Consider the following 15,709-nt stretch of genomic DNA (forward strand, 5'->3'; position numbering starts at 1 on the left):
CTGACCAGATCAAGAGTATATCGTCTATATATCTGTGCCATTGTGTGACGGTTGCCTTGTATGGGTTGGTGTTGGAAAAGATATATTCATCTTCCAACATTATCCATATATAGGATAGCTACGTCCGGGGCGAAGGCTGCCCCCATAGCCACTCCTTTGGTCTGGATGTAAAAGTTATTTTGAAAGACAAAGAAATGTTGCAACATAGACACTTCCAAAAGATCCACTATGAATTCGGGGGGTACCTTGGATGGTTGTGGCCTTCTATCCAGGGTTTGTCACATCACATCAAGAGCTTGTTGTTGAGGTATACTTGTGTAGAGTGATACAATATCTAAGGTAGCCAACCGTTATGACCCTGGGTCGAAATCCAATCCATCCACTATGTTTATGACCTGCATGGTATCTCGTAGGTATGTTCTAGTTTCTTCAGCCAACGGTTTCATGAAGAAATCACCGTACTTGCACACAGGTTCTAAGAGTGAGCCACAGCCTGATATAATGTGTCTCCCAGGTGGCTCTGTAGGTTCTTGTGTACCTTCGGTAAAGTGTATATGGTGGGAAGACGTGGTTGGATATTGTTGAGATAGTAAAATTCGTGTTCAGACAGAAAACCTGCCTCCTTGCCCTCAGTTATGAGTTTTCTTACTTCTTTGGTAGAGTCAATGGATACAGATCTGTTACTGATCCCATCTTGTAGTTGCGAGTGTATTTCATCCTTGTAGTCACCGATGTTCCGGACCACATTCGCACCGCACTTGTCTGCGGGTTTGATGACTATGGACTTGTTGTCCTTGAGTGTGTGCAGGGCTTCTCGATCTCCTCTGGTTACATTGTGTCTAGCATACGGCTTGGTTGCACATGTCTTGAGAATATCCTGGATTACTTTCGAATGTTAGGATCTTGTGCGACATCATGTGGCTCGGTGGCATGAACATATAGAGTGGTCTCAATCCAGTGGTGGAGATCGATGGCGAAGGGATGTAGTGGCTATAGAAGTGCCGCAGTCGCACTTTCCCGAAAAAACAAGTGAGTTCTGCCTTAACATTGAAGCGATTGGGGAACAAAGTTGGTACAAAAGATAGTCCCTTTGTCAAGATGCTGGTTTCGTCGTCTGACAAGGTGTATCCAGATAAGTTAATGATGCGGCTGGTCTCTCGTCACCATCTGTATGTTTTCCATCTGGTGTTGATCTCGCCGTGGTTCTCCGGTTGGAACCGGACTTGTTTGGGGTTCTGTCCCTGGGGCCGCCCGTGTCCCATGTCTGTTGGCCGCGTCATGCAGGTCTTTTCCAGTTGTAACCGCGTCCCCTGGGCGGTCTCCACTGGGTATCTTCTAAAAAAGAGTTTCCAGGTTGGCATTGGCCTTGTGGTGGTTGGTACCATGGATCTTGTTGCTGGTACCCACTGCTTGGTCCTGCTTGCTCACTCCCGCTTCCTGAGCTGTACGATGAATGAGAAAAATTGGTGGCACGTCTGTTACCTCTATATCCTCCTCTACCTCTGTTGAAAAAGCGTCCTTGGGTGTCCTGTTTGTAATAGTCCTCTTGGAGGTAGGGATATGTGATCTTTTGGTCGTACAGGTGCACGTCTTTGGATAATTTGTCAAGTTTCTTGGTTTGTGTAGTTATTTCAAATTCCTTGATGGTTTTCTCAAGTCTTTCAAGTGTTTCCTTCGTGTTGGTAAGTGCGGAGTCTCCTTTAATTTCCGATTTGAGATCATAGATCTCTTTGGTCAACTTCTCAACTTGCTCAAGTGCCGTTTCCACACCAAGGACCATCCAATGGCGCGAACAGTTGTTTGCGACGAAGCTGAACCCCTCTTTGATTTTTGGATGGTCAACAAAGATCGCCGGTTCGTTGCGGACCTGTAGTCCTGTTGGTATTATGTTAGCTTGCAAGTATTTGGTGAGAAGGTGGCCATGGAGTCTGGTGCGGATCAGTTTCTTTTCAAGGCATTCCAATATAGTTATCTTCTCATTCAGGGAGAAGTCGATGTTAGGGGTACTAGATGTAAGAAATGCCGTTGTGGATTCACCTTGTATCAAGTTGTTTATGTAATCCTCAGTGTAGAAGAGTGTTTCCCTCTCTGACATGTTAGAACCTACACGGTTCCAAAGTGTAAAAAACCCTCGCAAGTATGCACTTGCTCTGAGAGTGTTGAGTATAAAGGGGGCCTTCCTTCCTTCGTGGAAGGCAGGACTACAGTTCCCACAGTGCATTAGACCACCTGGATTTGGGCGAGCTCTCAGACGGCCCGCTGCCCAGTGACTCTTCGGATCCTAAGTGTTGTTTGTTTTATCTGCAGTTTGCAGTGGACTAATGCCACTAGTTCAGGGAAGTCTGAGGGTGCTGCAGGCTCTCGCAGGGATCCCTCTGTCTGGTGGAACCGAAAGTTGGCCTTCGACGAATCTTGATCGGCAGTTCCAGGAGTGTTGCTACATGGACCTTGTATCCGTCTTTTGCTTTGTGTAAGTCCTGTAGTCACAGTCTCTTCTTTGTCATCTTTGATCCAGGTTGTTAAGACCGGAGGTTCTGGTGTCGGGGTAGCCCTTAAATCTTACATTTAGGGGTGTTAGTGGCCAATGGGCTGCTTGCCCCAGTGACTAATTTGCCCGGAGGTGAACACATCCGGTATGTAGGTCACCTTTTCTACCCAGAACCCAATACTCTACCAATTTTTAAAATGGGAGAAGAATTCCTTAGCTGCACAGACCAGGTAGCCCACCATAGAGGTGAGACTAGCCTTCTGGGGGTGTACACCTCCTGCATACCGATTGTCATGCCTGCCTGGGTGCAAATCTGTCTGGGCAGGGGTTTCCTCTGGGGTCAGCCCTGATGCATATCAGAGACGATGTAGCCTTTGAAGCTCTCCGCATTGATGAACCATTTCACTAGCCTTCCTTGTACTTTGTCATTTCTTCACCAAGTCACGTTGTGTTTTTCATGTCTGTGTTTGTGACAGATTCTTTTGAAAAAATTGTGTATAGTTTTAGGATATATGATCGTGAATATATGCAATAAGTAATGATTATGTTGTGTGTTGTCTATTCCTTCATTGATTTGTACTACGGCGTGTTAGACATTGGTCCAAACTCCATTTATGTTGTGCATATTGTCCGCTCTTCAAACTATAGACTAATTTGCACAAATTGTTGGTATATTCTAGACACCATTTCGATTACACAAAGCAATTGGGTCACCCGACTTAATACATTGTAGCTTTTATCATTATACTCCCAGGTTCCGAGGGGCACAGGGTCACCCCATTATTTTTTATGGTATGTCTACTTTCAAGTCAAGTCAAAAGATTTGTATAGCGCACTACATACCCAGAGGGTCTCAAGGCGCTTGTAGAAGGGTGGGGAGTTACTTGTCGAATATCCACGTTTTGAGTTGCTTTCTGAATGCTAGGTGGTTCTGAGTAAGGCGAAGGTGAGTGGGAAGTGAGTTCCAAGTTTTAGCTGCTAGGTAGGAGAAGGATCTACCTCCCATGGTGGTTTTGTTGATGCGGGGTACATTAGCAAGGGCTTGATTGGAGGATCGTAGCTGGCGGGATAGGGTGTAGAAGGATAGTCGTGTGTTGAGGCATTCGGGTCCGATTTCGTAGAGTGCTTTGTGTGCGTGGGTTAAGAGCCGGAAAGTGATCCTCTTATTGACTGGGAGCCAGTGGAGGTTTTTCAGGTGATCAGAGATGTGTTCTTTACGCGGGATGTCTAGTATGAGCCTGGCTGAGGCGTTCTGGATGCGTTGTAGTTTTTCAGTCATAACTATCAACTTTCCTACAGTCATTAAATCCAGAGTATAAATAAGATACTTTCAACCAAGATAGTGGAAAAATGCAATCAAGGTTGATGTCTGTCCCTACGCATTGTGGGCTTTGGGTGTTGTGATCACAAGCCATTGCACTCATGCTTGAAGCTGAAACAAAAATATTTCCCAAAAGAAAGAAAATTACTACTCTGGACCCAACATTTGAAGACAGGAGAGAACATCTGCATCAGGTACATTCTACAAAAATATACATTTTCCCTTTGATACAGTGCCTAGCACAATCACTTAAACTAATAAAAGCACTGGCTCTGCAAGTTGACATGCTTCTGTTATTTAAAACGTCAAATAATGAAGAAAGGGTCAGGGAGCCGCAGGTTTGGAATACATTGGAATTGAATCCTAGTAGAGTTAGAGCAGGGGCAAGGGGTACATTACAGAGTAGAAATAATTAAGGTGCACGGAGACGGAGTTCAACTAAAATACTGCACGTTCACTGTAGGTTTGTATGGGACATGTGTTTAAAGAACCTAAATAAAATGGACTGATTTCATTTTGATGCATTTTTATGATAAAAGCAGGAATTGGGTACACCAAGCTTTATTCACATGATCACAAACAAGACACAGGTACAAATGGAAAACTCATTCCTTCATCAGCACATGCAGTACATGGGGCCCGAGTAGGTCTGTTCTTCTGAGGATATGGGTTAAGTATAAAATCACTGTTCATACATTCTTTAAAGCAACCAATGCTTATTAGTCAGCTTCCCCTCACCATGACCATCTGGGAAAGAGGGGGGTGAAGTTTTACTTCCTGTTTGGTTATTTGCAGGTTTTGTATTCTTACAATTTAGGACCAGAAGACTTCACAAACCGCAATGTAAAGAATGGCCTACCTGGAGAATACAAATGGACTCTGCTTTATGAATTAAGAGGCCACTTGTTCTACCTCAGTGCATCTGACACCACAAGCAAGCTTCCCTAATCCACTTTCCTCCCTGAGCATTAAGAAGTGCTTTCCTGCATGCCCGTCAAGCTTCCAGCACGAACACTCTTATTCGTCAAGCAAAACGGTACCCGCCGTCCTGCTAGTTTGTCTCGCAAAAGCAGTTAGTTCTGCTTTGTTTGGGTCAGAATTAAGGGGGTTTGATAAAGCAAGGGAGCTCACTAGAGCAGAGCATATTCGTATTCCGGCCTTTTAAGTGGAGTGTCATGAGACCCTGCTGCTGGCAAGAGGGGTAATGAACAACAGCGAGACGTTGGGTAGCCCAAGACCTACTTTTCAAGCACCCGAATGTGCCCCAGCAGGAGTACTGCAAAAGGGAGCGGGAGTATGGACCATACCATGGTGTTCAAGCATGTGCAACTGCAGGGCCCAGCCCTCTATATAATATGTTTTCACACCTACTGATGTGGACAGTATAAGGTCCTCAACTTAGTAAATAGGAATGGACCAGCTTGTTATAAGGATTTGACAGTACAGAATGTGAGTTGGTGCTTGTGACCAAGCACAGATGTGATTGGTACCCTTTTCAGCTTCGTTCCTCAATGTACTCTGCCAACTGTGAGCTCATTGCTTGATTGGCCTTCCAATGAACCAATTGCAGTTAAACTAATAATGTTTAAAAGTTTACTTTAGGATGAACATAATCTCAGAAGTTTACCAACTAACTAGCAAAGCCAAAATACCTCTGTGGACATTTACCGTTGAATGGCAGTCCCTAAGATGTTTCAACAGGGAGCGTCCATATCCAGTAATAGAAGAAGTGTGGAGTTGGTCACCCTACTGACAGCGCAAAATAAATAGCCCTCAGGCAGCGCTATGGTGACTACAGCCAAAACAGGCACTTACTTCTATGGAGAAAAAATCTTCATAATATCTGGGCACAAAGAACTGAGAACAGCCATACAAGGGATGATTACTCACTAACAGCTTGGAAAATACATTTTTTGCAAGTCACAAAACCCAAAAGGTGTTAAGTCTCTAGTGTGTGCTTTATACATTCTAACAGTCACTCCCAACCTGTAACCTGCTGGATGACATTTCACCTCCTGGAAATCCACTGGTCCTGTTTTCATAATGTGCTTTAGGAGTGCTTAAAAGTTTCACTGGTCAAATAACCACAGAACAACCCCCACAGAAGTTCACAAAGTCACCACCACCACAAAATTGTGTGAAATCACACTTGCCATACAAACCCAACTGCCATGGGGTCTCACAACTTGCTGTTCACACAATTCTATCAATCGTAATATTATTAGACAGTAGTGTTCTGCAGAGTATCGTCCAGGTAAAACCTCCTTAGATCATGCAACGAAATTGTGGAATCTCAACTCCTCCTAGCCCCAACCCACTAGAGTAACAGGTCATCTAACCTTCCGTTAGGTCAGCAGCAACCAACCCAGATCAAACGATGCCCACCCTCAGCTGGCTGAGTGGCCCCAGTTTCCACAATGCTTATCTCTCCATGTTGGTACAGAGGGGTCAACGCAATGACTTCAGGACTGAGCAAAGCACACAAAAAAGCACAGCAGAAAATTTCGGATGGTGAGTCAAAGTAAAAGGAAGCATGGAACTAAGGTTTCAATTCAGTATTAGACGTACAAGTAGAGAAGGAAGCAGAGTTGTTCTCCTGGCTCAATTGAGGCAGCAGCAGCAACCAAAGTCAAGTCACCTGTAAAGGAGGCCAATTGCAAATCCTAAATTGTCAAAAAAATCAAGACCTGCTGGGGAGGCAATCCGACAGGACTGGCATGAGTACTGTTCAGCTGCATGAACTGAGAATGTTCCTTACAGGTTTGGATGCCCAAAGAGGGCATATGGTGCGTTACTTCTGCTCCCTTCTCCAAATGATGACCATGCCCTTAGCATCGCTGGAGGCCAGCAAACTCTCGTCGCAGTTGAAACTGACATCCAGGACAGCCGCACTGTGTCCCTGAAGCTTGTTCACAATGGCCTTGGTAGCCCTCTCCACATCAAAGAAGTACACGCACATGTCCTCGCTGCCGGTCACTGAGGGGAAGGAACAGTGCAGGGAAAAAGATATTTAAATTAAGTATTGAGATATGAACAGTTACAAATGATCAAATCAGAGAGAAAGAAAGGAGACAAAAAAAGGGAAATGGATACAAAGCAAAGCATACCAGCGTGAGGGTTATACAGAGGTAATAGGGAAAAATAAATAGAAGAATAAAGGAAAATATAAAAAAAGTGTAATATAAACAAAAATAAAAAGAGGGCAATGAAAAGAATTGGTGAAGGAAAATGACATGGAAAGTCAAGTAAGCCAACAAAGTATAATGGGAAAATATGAAAAAAAAATTAAAGTAGGGTACAGTGAATAAGTGATACAGACATAATAGAGAAGTAAGATCAATGGAAACACCTGAGTAAGAGTAAAAGACGCAGTGGCTTGAATGAGATAAAAAGAGCAAGAAAATGGAACAATGTGTGGGTATAAGTGGGCTCGGGGAATAGAAAAGAATGATGGATAAAGAAAATCAAAGAAAGAAAGCCAGTAAATTAGAGAAGAGGAACACACAGCAAATAAAGAATATTAAACGTTTCAGTGAAAGCAAGTAAGAAAGAAACAAGTTATGGTATCCAGAAATTGAAACAAGTCTGAAAATGTAAAAGGAGAACAAAATAGAAAACAGATGTGTCTAGGATCTCTAAGAATTTTGCTCACATTTTTTATAGTTTTTAATGAATATCACAATGTTGTTCCTTATAAGCAGGACCAGGACGTTTTGTGATAGATAATTTTAAAGTCTCCACAATACGTTTTGGGCCCTTCCCTGCTGTGGGTACTTGCCCATCCTCACAGGTGAGGTACCATTTTTATTGGGGGAACGCTGGGAGGTAGGAAATTTGTGTAAGACTGTGATCCTACAACTTTCCCACACAGAAATGTGAGAAAATTGTGATTTTTTTCAGCTACATTTGATGTTTGCAGGGATTCTGGGTAGCAAAACGTTGGGGATACACACAAGTCACACCTTCCTGGACTTCTTAGGGTGTCTAGTTTTCAGAATTGTCTGGGATTGGTAGGTTCCCGTAGATGGCCGCTGAGCCCGGGATCAAAAACGTAGGTGACTCGCTTGCAAAACAAGGTATTTTTGTAAATCGATAATTTTGAAGTCTCTACAGTACGTTTTGGGACAAGGCCATTACCTTCAGCAGCCACTAGGCCTACCCATACAAGTGAGGTACCATTTTTATCGGGAGGCTTTGGGGAATGCTGGGTGGGGGGGGGGGGAAGGTTGTGGATCCACAAAGATTCCAGAACTTTCCATCACAGAAATGTGCAGAATTCTTTTTTGTGTGTTTTTTTTTACAAAGTTTTGAGGTTTGCACAGGATTCTGGGTAACAGAACACCTGGTGAGAGCCACACAAGTCACCCCATCCTGTGTTCCCCTGAGTGTCTAGTTTTCAAAAATGTATAGGTTTGCGAGGTTTTCCCAGGTGTCGGCTGAGTTGGGTCCAAAATCCACAGCTAGGCCCATTACAAAAAAAAGGGTCAGTTTTCACGTGAAAAGTGTGATGTGTACACGTTGGATGTTGGGCTGTTTCCTGTCGCAGGCACTTGGCCTACCCACACAAGTTAGGTAGCATTTTTTTCGGGAGACTTGGGGGAACACAGAATAGTAGAACAAGTTTCATACCAATTGACTATCTTTGCATTTCTACCTTCCAAATATAAGACAATTTGTAAAAAAAAAATACGTTATTTTGAAAAATGACCTCTAATTCACATGCCTGTATGGGTACCCACAATTTTGGAGATGTACAAATAACCACTGCTTCTAAACTCTATATTTTGTTCCCATTTCGGAAATATATAGGTTTCCTTGATACCTATTTTTCACTATTTATATTTTACCAGATTAATTGCTATATACCCGGTAAACAATGAAAAACCATTGCAAGACGCAGCTCAGTTATTGGCTCTGGGTTCTTCGGGCTCTAGGTGAACCTACAAGTCTTATATATCTCCACAACCAGAAGGGTCCAGCAGATCTAACAGTGCATTGCTTAAAAAAATCTGTCATACTTAGAAGAAGTTACAATGAAAACGTTGCACTAATGGCTGTTTTCTTTAACTGATTTTCAATTTTTTTTAAATTTATTTTCAACTGTTAGTTTCTATAGAAAAAACTTGAAGGACAAATTACCCTTTGCTGAATTCAGAATGTTGTCTACTTTACAGCAATGTATAGCTTTACGGTATCTATTATTGTTTTCACACCTATTTCTACCACTAATTGGAAGGAGGTTGAAAGCACAAACAATAGCTAAAATAGGCTATGTCCCAATAAAATGCCAAAAACTGTGTAGAAAACGTTGGTTTTCTGACAAACGTCTGCCTGTCCCTGAAAGCTGAGATTTGTTGATACCATTTGCAGGAAACAAAAAAAAAACCAGATGCTTTTTTCTGCAGCATTTTCCCCATTAAAACAAAAAAATGTATTTTGGCTAATTTCTGGGTCCCCTCCAGGGGAATCCACAAAGTCTGGGTACCTTTAGAATCCTCAAGATGTTAGAAGAAAAGGACACACATTTGGCATGAATACCGTATGTGGACAAAAAGTTACATGGGCCCAAGCGCAAACTACCCCAAATAGCCCAAAAAAAAGGCTTAGCACAGGAGTGGGAAAAGGCCTAGCAGCAAAGGGGTTAAGTGGTTCTCCTGAACTTGTGCTATGGAAAATCTGAGGGATTGGAGCTTCTCTCTGGAATGTTCTAGAGGGCAAAGCAGCCTGATTGGCTGGATCCAAGTCTGGTCTCATTTTTAAATAGACTATAGTAGGTTGCAAAATTGAACGGCCGAGGGCCTTCATGGTCTCAACATTGCATTGCTATTGGATGGTACCGGGGACTCCCATCTCGACGATGGGGGATGGCTCAAGCATGTGAATCTATGAAATATTCCAATACTGGAGAAATACAATTACAGGTAAGTAACTTATTTTCGTCTTTCTAATATGGTCTTTCAACCAATGCATATGACTACCGTAAGCCAATATTTAACAGTTTTGACTCGGTATACAACAGGCTTGAACCAATGTAATTGATTTTTCCGCTAGTACTCAAATTTTAAGACCCAGCAATGGAGGTTTTTCTCACACCTGTGTCCATGAATTCTGCATACAAAAGGAGATGCAAGAAGAATGTTTGACTCCATGCCGGGCCTTTTCCCTAACAAACAATTTTACTTTTACAGCTATGTTATGAAATGTGTAAAGTGCACTATCATCCTTGAAGGTATCCCGACACTGAGACTGCACACAGTTTGTGATTGTGAGGCCCACATGAAGTTTCGATTATTTTCCACTTCTATTGCGCAATTCAACAAGGACATACAATGGATAGATGCTATGTGAAATAAAACTTGTGGAAAGTTCGCCAATGCCTCCCTTTTGGGCCAATTAAATTGCTGTGATGCCACGGAAGGACCCGATCGATGCTCTTGAAAGATTAGAGAAAAGATTATTTTAAAATGTCCTAAAATATGTAGTGGTAGACACTTTCCATTTTTTGATATTGCGATGGAAGTTCCATGAGACCCTCCACTTTGTTTTCAACTTGACAAGACAAAACAGATGCCCTGCAGCAGGTACCAGGTCTACCTTTTTCAAGCTCCTCCTTTTCTTTAATCCCACGGAGGTGGTGAAGTTCCAAAAATGAAGGGCCTATGTGTGTATATTATTAGTTGGATTCGTTTTTCCGGGTCTGGTGGCTTAGTGGACTAATGTGTCCTTTGTAGGGGCTTGTGTTCAACCTCATGGCCACAGGTTCAAATCCCAGCGGGTCTACTCTGCCTTTTATCCTTCTGAGGTCGATAAAATGAGTACCATTAAGTTGGATAACAATAAACATTTGTTATTCAGCGCCAAGATATGCATGGGTGAACATGCACTTTACAAATCCATGTTATGTCAAGTTTTCCTTCAAGTAGTACCCCCTCCCACCAAACTTTTTATTTTATTTATTTGAACAGTTCATATTTTATTCTTTTCAGTGTATGTTTTACTGAACATTGAATAAAAAAGACAAATGCAAAATGGGCAAATTAAAAAAGTTGCATTTCTTGGATCTGCATTCGAGTATTAACTGCCTAGTTTATTTCTAAATGTTTAAAATTAAAGCAGGCACAGTTACAGTTTGGGGAGAGATATTTTGTTTTTATAAAAAGTCTTCAGTGTTTGTGCATGCAAATCAAGATGACATGATTGGCCGATAAGGTATCATCAATAAAGCAACTCTTCTTTTTCACTGATGACTACGGTACTCTGGTGCCGATACAGACACCTAGATCTGTGTTGCTCCAAACCATAGACCAGGGTCATCCAGGGATCCTCACCCGGACATCTCAAGCAGAAAGTCAAGCACAAAGTGTGGTGATGCTCATACTCACCTACGCAGGCACCTTGACGGAAGGACATGAGAGGACAGAAAATACTACGCAGTGGGTGGGAGTTCTGCTGGATTTGGAAGCTGCGCTTTAGCTGTAGTGTTCCTTCATTGTCCACCACCCTAGAGAGAAGACAATGTAGTTTATAAAAGGTCAAATTAAAGAAAACAAGTTGGAAAAATGTGTTAGACGTTCCCTTTTCTACTAGGTAAAAGGACACGTCCATCTTTACCTCTAACTAGGTGAAGGCCCTCTGACACTCCGTGATAGTGAAGCATCACCCCACAGATTCCATGCACAGCAAATCTCCTCCAGCGATTCACATTTACTGAGGACAGGCCAGCCAGCTTTGACAAGGACTTTAATGTCAACACCCAGTATGGACCGGTCTGTTGAGGCAGCACCCAGAACAGGTGATATTTGTGCTTAGCAGAGTGTACAAGCCTGGTGCTATTGTTTCAGGCAGCACTGAAGCATCTCAATGACAGATAAGCATGCTCCATCTATACACAATCATGAGGTATAGGATGGATCCAAAGAAAGGATTCAACATCCCATCGCATTCAAAGGCGGTGTGCTCGAACTACCCTGGACACAATTATAATTTCAAACCAACCACACCTCCAAAGGCTTTTGGAGTCCGCGTTAAGTAGTATGCTAAATAGCACATTTAGGGAAATAAACATGTTTAACCCTTTCCATGCGGCCGCGATTCCCCTGGTGTGCTGTAAACAGCACGAACAGGGGCGGGCCGTGACGAACCCCAGCCGTCATCAGCACACGAGCACCGTAGTGCATGACGGCTGGGGTTCGTCATCAGCATGGAAGGGGTTAAGATGCTCTTCAAAACAGGCCTAGGCAAGGCACAAAGTTACACCTTGATGTACTATATATATATCCAACTGTCTACAGACATAAGATGTCATGCTTTGTCACCAGAAGGAAGAATCACGGGGCAATTTTATTTTTAATTCTCTCTGAAGAAATATAATCTGCCAAGTTTGTACCTCTGCATTTCTTTAAAATACCCGTCTCCTAGTTCCCACTCTTCACCTTCTTGGAAGCAGTCTCCGCAGACGTGACAGGGGCTCATGCACTGCTCTTACCCCATAATTTACCTAAAATAAATATGCAGGCCTCGCTCAGGCTGGTGCAGCACACCATTTGACCCTAGATTCAGAACTGGCCACGTCATCAAGTGACCTCAGGAAAAGGTTCTAACTAGAAAACCCAGATCCAGAACACATATGCAATTCACTAAGGCATCATTTAGTTAAACATCGTTGATACGTTACATTATTTATTTAAAAAAAAGGATTAATAATAGATAATCTGTGTAAAACCGTTATAGCCAAAGCTATGTCAACATGAAAATAAATAGGGTCCGAAATCTTAATGAAAATCACTGACCTGCACCTGCAGGTATATATCCTTGCATTGGTGCGGATTTACGACTTTCGGGAAGTCACAGATGCATGCCTCGAAACTGTAATCCTGACAAACATTGATGAATTTTGTGTGAGTGTGAACACATACACCTTTGTGCATTTGCTCATGCAACATTCTCCTGAGTGATTGCAATGTCACTGTCCCTAAACCTACTTGTTTCCCCAAAGAAGAAAGTTTTGCTTCTGTTTTTGTCAGGACTAAATGTGCAACCTTCTTAAGTGTTATAATTGACCGGAAAGGATTTGGCGGATACCCTTAAACATGTTGGTCTGTGGGTGTACACAGTCTCAAGGCAGTTCAAGCGTGGAACTACAGCTTCCTGCCTACCTCCAGCCCCTGTATGTAAATGTGTAGAAATGTCAATCGGAGCCTTGCTAGAATCAAAACGCTGATAGCCTTTTTGATAATGTTACTGCTCATAGGATATTATCAAAGCGCTGCTATAACGAGATTGTGGTCAGGTGTCAACTCACTGCTTGACACCAAAAGGGACAAGCATTTGCAATGCAATAGGTCTCGCATGTACGCTAGTTTGAGCTATTGGCATTGTAAATGACAATGACATTTTTTAAGTTTTGTTTTTTAAAACATTCATAAAAGGCATTGTCATTTATAATGGCAATAGCTTAACAACACTTACGGCATTGCAAATGCTTGTTAAATCCTCCCGCCTGTTGTCAGTTCAAAGGTTTGCATCTGCATTCACAAACCATTGATTCATTTGATTGTTACTCGCAATTAGGAGAGACCTTTTCACACTCCCTCCTACATGTAATTCGACTGAGTCACAAAATCAGTTTTGTAAATCTGACTCCCAATAGGACGTTTATTAATAGCAAACTGCTCTTTTGCTGTCTCGGTAGTGTTTATACATCAGTACCTTACTTTCTCATAATCAGTCCTATGCCAAGATTAATATTGTAAACCAATGTTTTACACACCCAGAAGTAGCAGGTCTTTGCTCGTAGGTGATACAGAGTGCCACCACTGTGGCCTTCATATAAAACAACAAACCGTACATGGATAATAAAGGTGCTGCTGCTCACCAGCTAAGACTCATCAAAACAATCTAACGTCTCCCACTCCAAGATGGCAACTGTTCGTACAGGCATTGGTAAACCAGAGACCGGAAAATGTTATCACCAGCCTGACTATAACCCATCACTTGACATCTCCACTGAAACGGTCCTTGGTGCAACTGCAAGACTCACTAGAGGCGTGAGGAACTTCCCAGGTCGACCTAAACCGTGGGGAACCATGTTCAAATTTCGGGAGGGACGCTTAACATCCTGTGGGGCGCGGCCTCTAAAGTTAAAGCATGCCGTGTTTGAAAGTGAAAGCGTCCAGAAACCCATTAAAGAAAAGAAAGCATGCCGTGTTTGAAAGAGAAAGTGGCCAGAAACCCATTAAAGAAAAGTTAAAGCATGTTGAGTTTAAAAATGAAAGCGGGCAGAAACCCATTAAAGAAAAGTGGCCTTACAAATTAAAACAAGCTTTCGCCATCATTCTTTCACTTTAATGGGGAAAAAAGGACCTACACCGAGTAATGAAGGAGACAGTGTCACGCCGCAAGCAAACAATCCAGTCCAGTTGGGCCGCCGCAGAAGGAGATCGGGCAGTAACAAAAAAGCCTCACTTTCAATCAGAATCCAGCATTTAACATAAATGATGACGCCAGCCAATCAAAATGATCGGTGTGGCTACAAGTCCACTACTGAAATTTTCTCGATCACAATAAGCCTCGCAGAGCGAGAAGCGCATGCGCGCTCCAGCGCTAGGCGAGACCTAACAATTGAGTTAGTTATAGGGCAAACAGATTCATGCAGTATACCCATTTTTGAACAAGTAGATATTTTATAAAAATTCCACGCCCTTGGTTAAATTTACCACAGTAATGGTTAGCTAAGATGTGATATGATACTAATATTCCCAATAGAAAGGCAGGCGCAGCAGCACCCTTATCCTGTGGTAGAGTTGCAAGACATTAGAGTTTCCCCCATAGAGCTCTATCATAAATGCAAACTGGCTTTAGACAATAACAAAGATGATGGAAGTGAGTAATCAACTTCGTGATTTGAAATCCTCTGTATGCTACTCTATCCCATTGTTCTTATCCTTTTTAAGCCACAGCAGAAAGGGGCCAACCAAATCAGTCTAGACCTTTCACTCAAAAGGAGAATTCCAGCCCGAACATCAAGGCAACTTAATCTTTCTGAAGGAAATCACAAGCAATTGACCTCATACGGAGATCCAACCTAAGCCACTATAACACAGCAATGTCAAGATCCAAGCCTGATGCATGCATAATTTCTAAGCACTACTTTTTGTTGCTCTCAGCGGGTCATCCTAAAGGGCTAGGTGTGTTCGGATATGGGTCTTGAACTTCCTTATAGCAGAGTTCAAGATGCACTTTACAGATGGTGCCTACATGGCTAAAACACTTCTTCAGTTACTTGTGTTCTTCGGAGGAGGAAATGCCTTACAGTTTGGCCTAGGCTACACTGATTTCCATATAGATCCAACCTTCTGAAGCCGAATAGGTGGGCTAAAGATTGATAGTCAGGAAGGTTAGGATACAGCAGTGATTCAAGGACCACCACTTGTTTACAATATCTGCAGGATACTGTATTGAAATATCCATAACAATGTCAAGACCACACACACTCTATGCACTAATAACACAGATTCCTTCTTCTGTTCTCCCCTCTATTAATTACACAGGGCCACATAGTCTTGCAGTAGGCCACAACTTTTCTTGGTACCAGAAGAGACAAAAAGTGCCATATCAGAGGCTATGAGCATATCAGCACAGAAAAGAACACTATCCCTAGTAAACAGCAACTAGCAAATGAGGATGGAAAACTTTGGCAGCATGCCTACATTTTACCAAGGGAGATTTTATTCTGGGAGGTTTGAATATTTTCTTAGCAGCTATCAGCCATTAGAACAGCACGTACACATAGTTTTTACCTCTAGTGAGGTAAAACGTCTGTCAGGAGCAAAACAAGCTGAAAAGACTTTAGGCCAGGTTTAGAGCTTGGCATACAGGGTACTCTGTGGCAAACGCAACAG

The 15,709-nt window shown here is 42.6% G+C and overlaps 1 protein-coding gene across 2 annotated transcripts in view; it reads right to left on the minus strand.

The window, feature by feature from the left end:
* Positions 1-4,354: 4,354 nt before the first annotated feature.
* Positions 4,355-15,709, minus strand: part of WDR13 (WD repeat domain 13) — a 42,318-nt gene continuing 30,963 nt past the window's right edge. For both annotated transcript variants that reach the window (XM_086940348.1, XM_086940347.1), the window contains exons 9-10: positions 11,192-11,310; positions 4,355-6,785 (exon numbers count right to left, since the gene is read on the minus strand). In XM_086940348.1, coding sequence (XP_086796474.1) covers positions 6,601-6,785; positions 11,192-11,310 — 304 coding nt within the window. In that variant the 3' untranslated portion in view covers positions 4,355-6,600. The remainder of the gene's footprint in view (positions 6,786-11,191; positions 11,311-15,709) is intronic.

Source organism: Lissotriton vulgaris, chromosome 10, assembly GCF_964263255.1.
Source record: "Lissotriton vulgaris chromosome 10, aLisVul1.2, whole genome shotgun sequence".
Taxonomy (NCBI): domain Eukaryota; kingdom Metazoa; phylum Chordata; class Amphibia; order Caudata; family Salamandridae; genus Lissotriton; species Lissotriton vulgaris.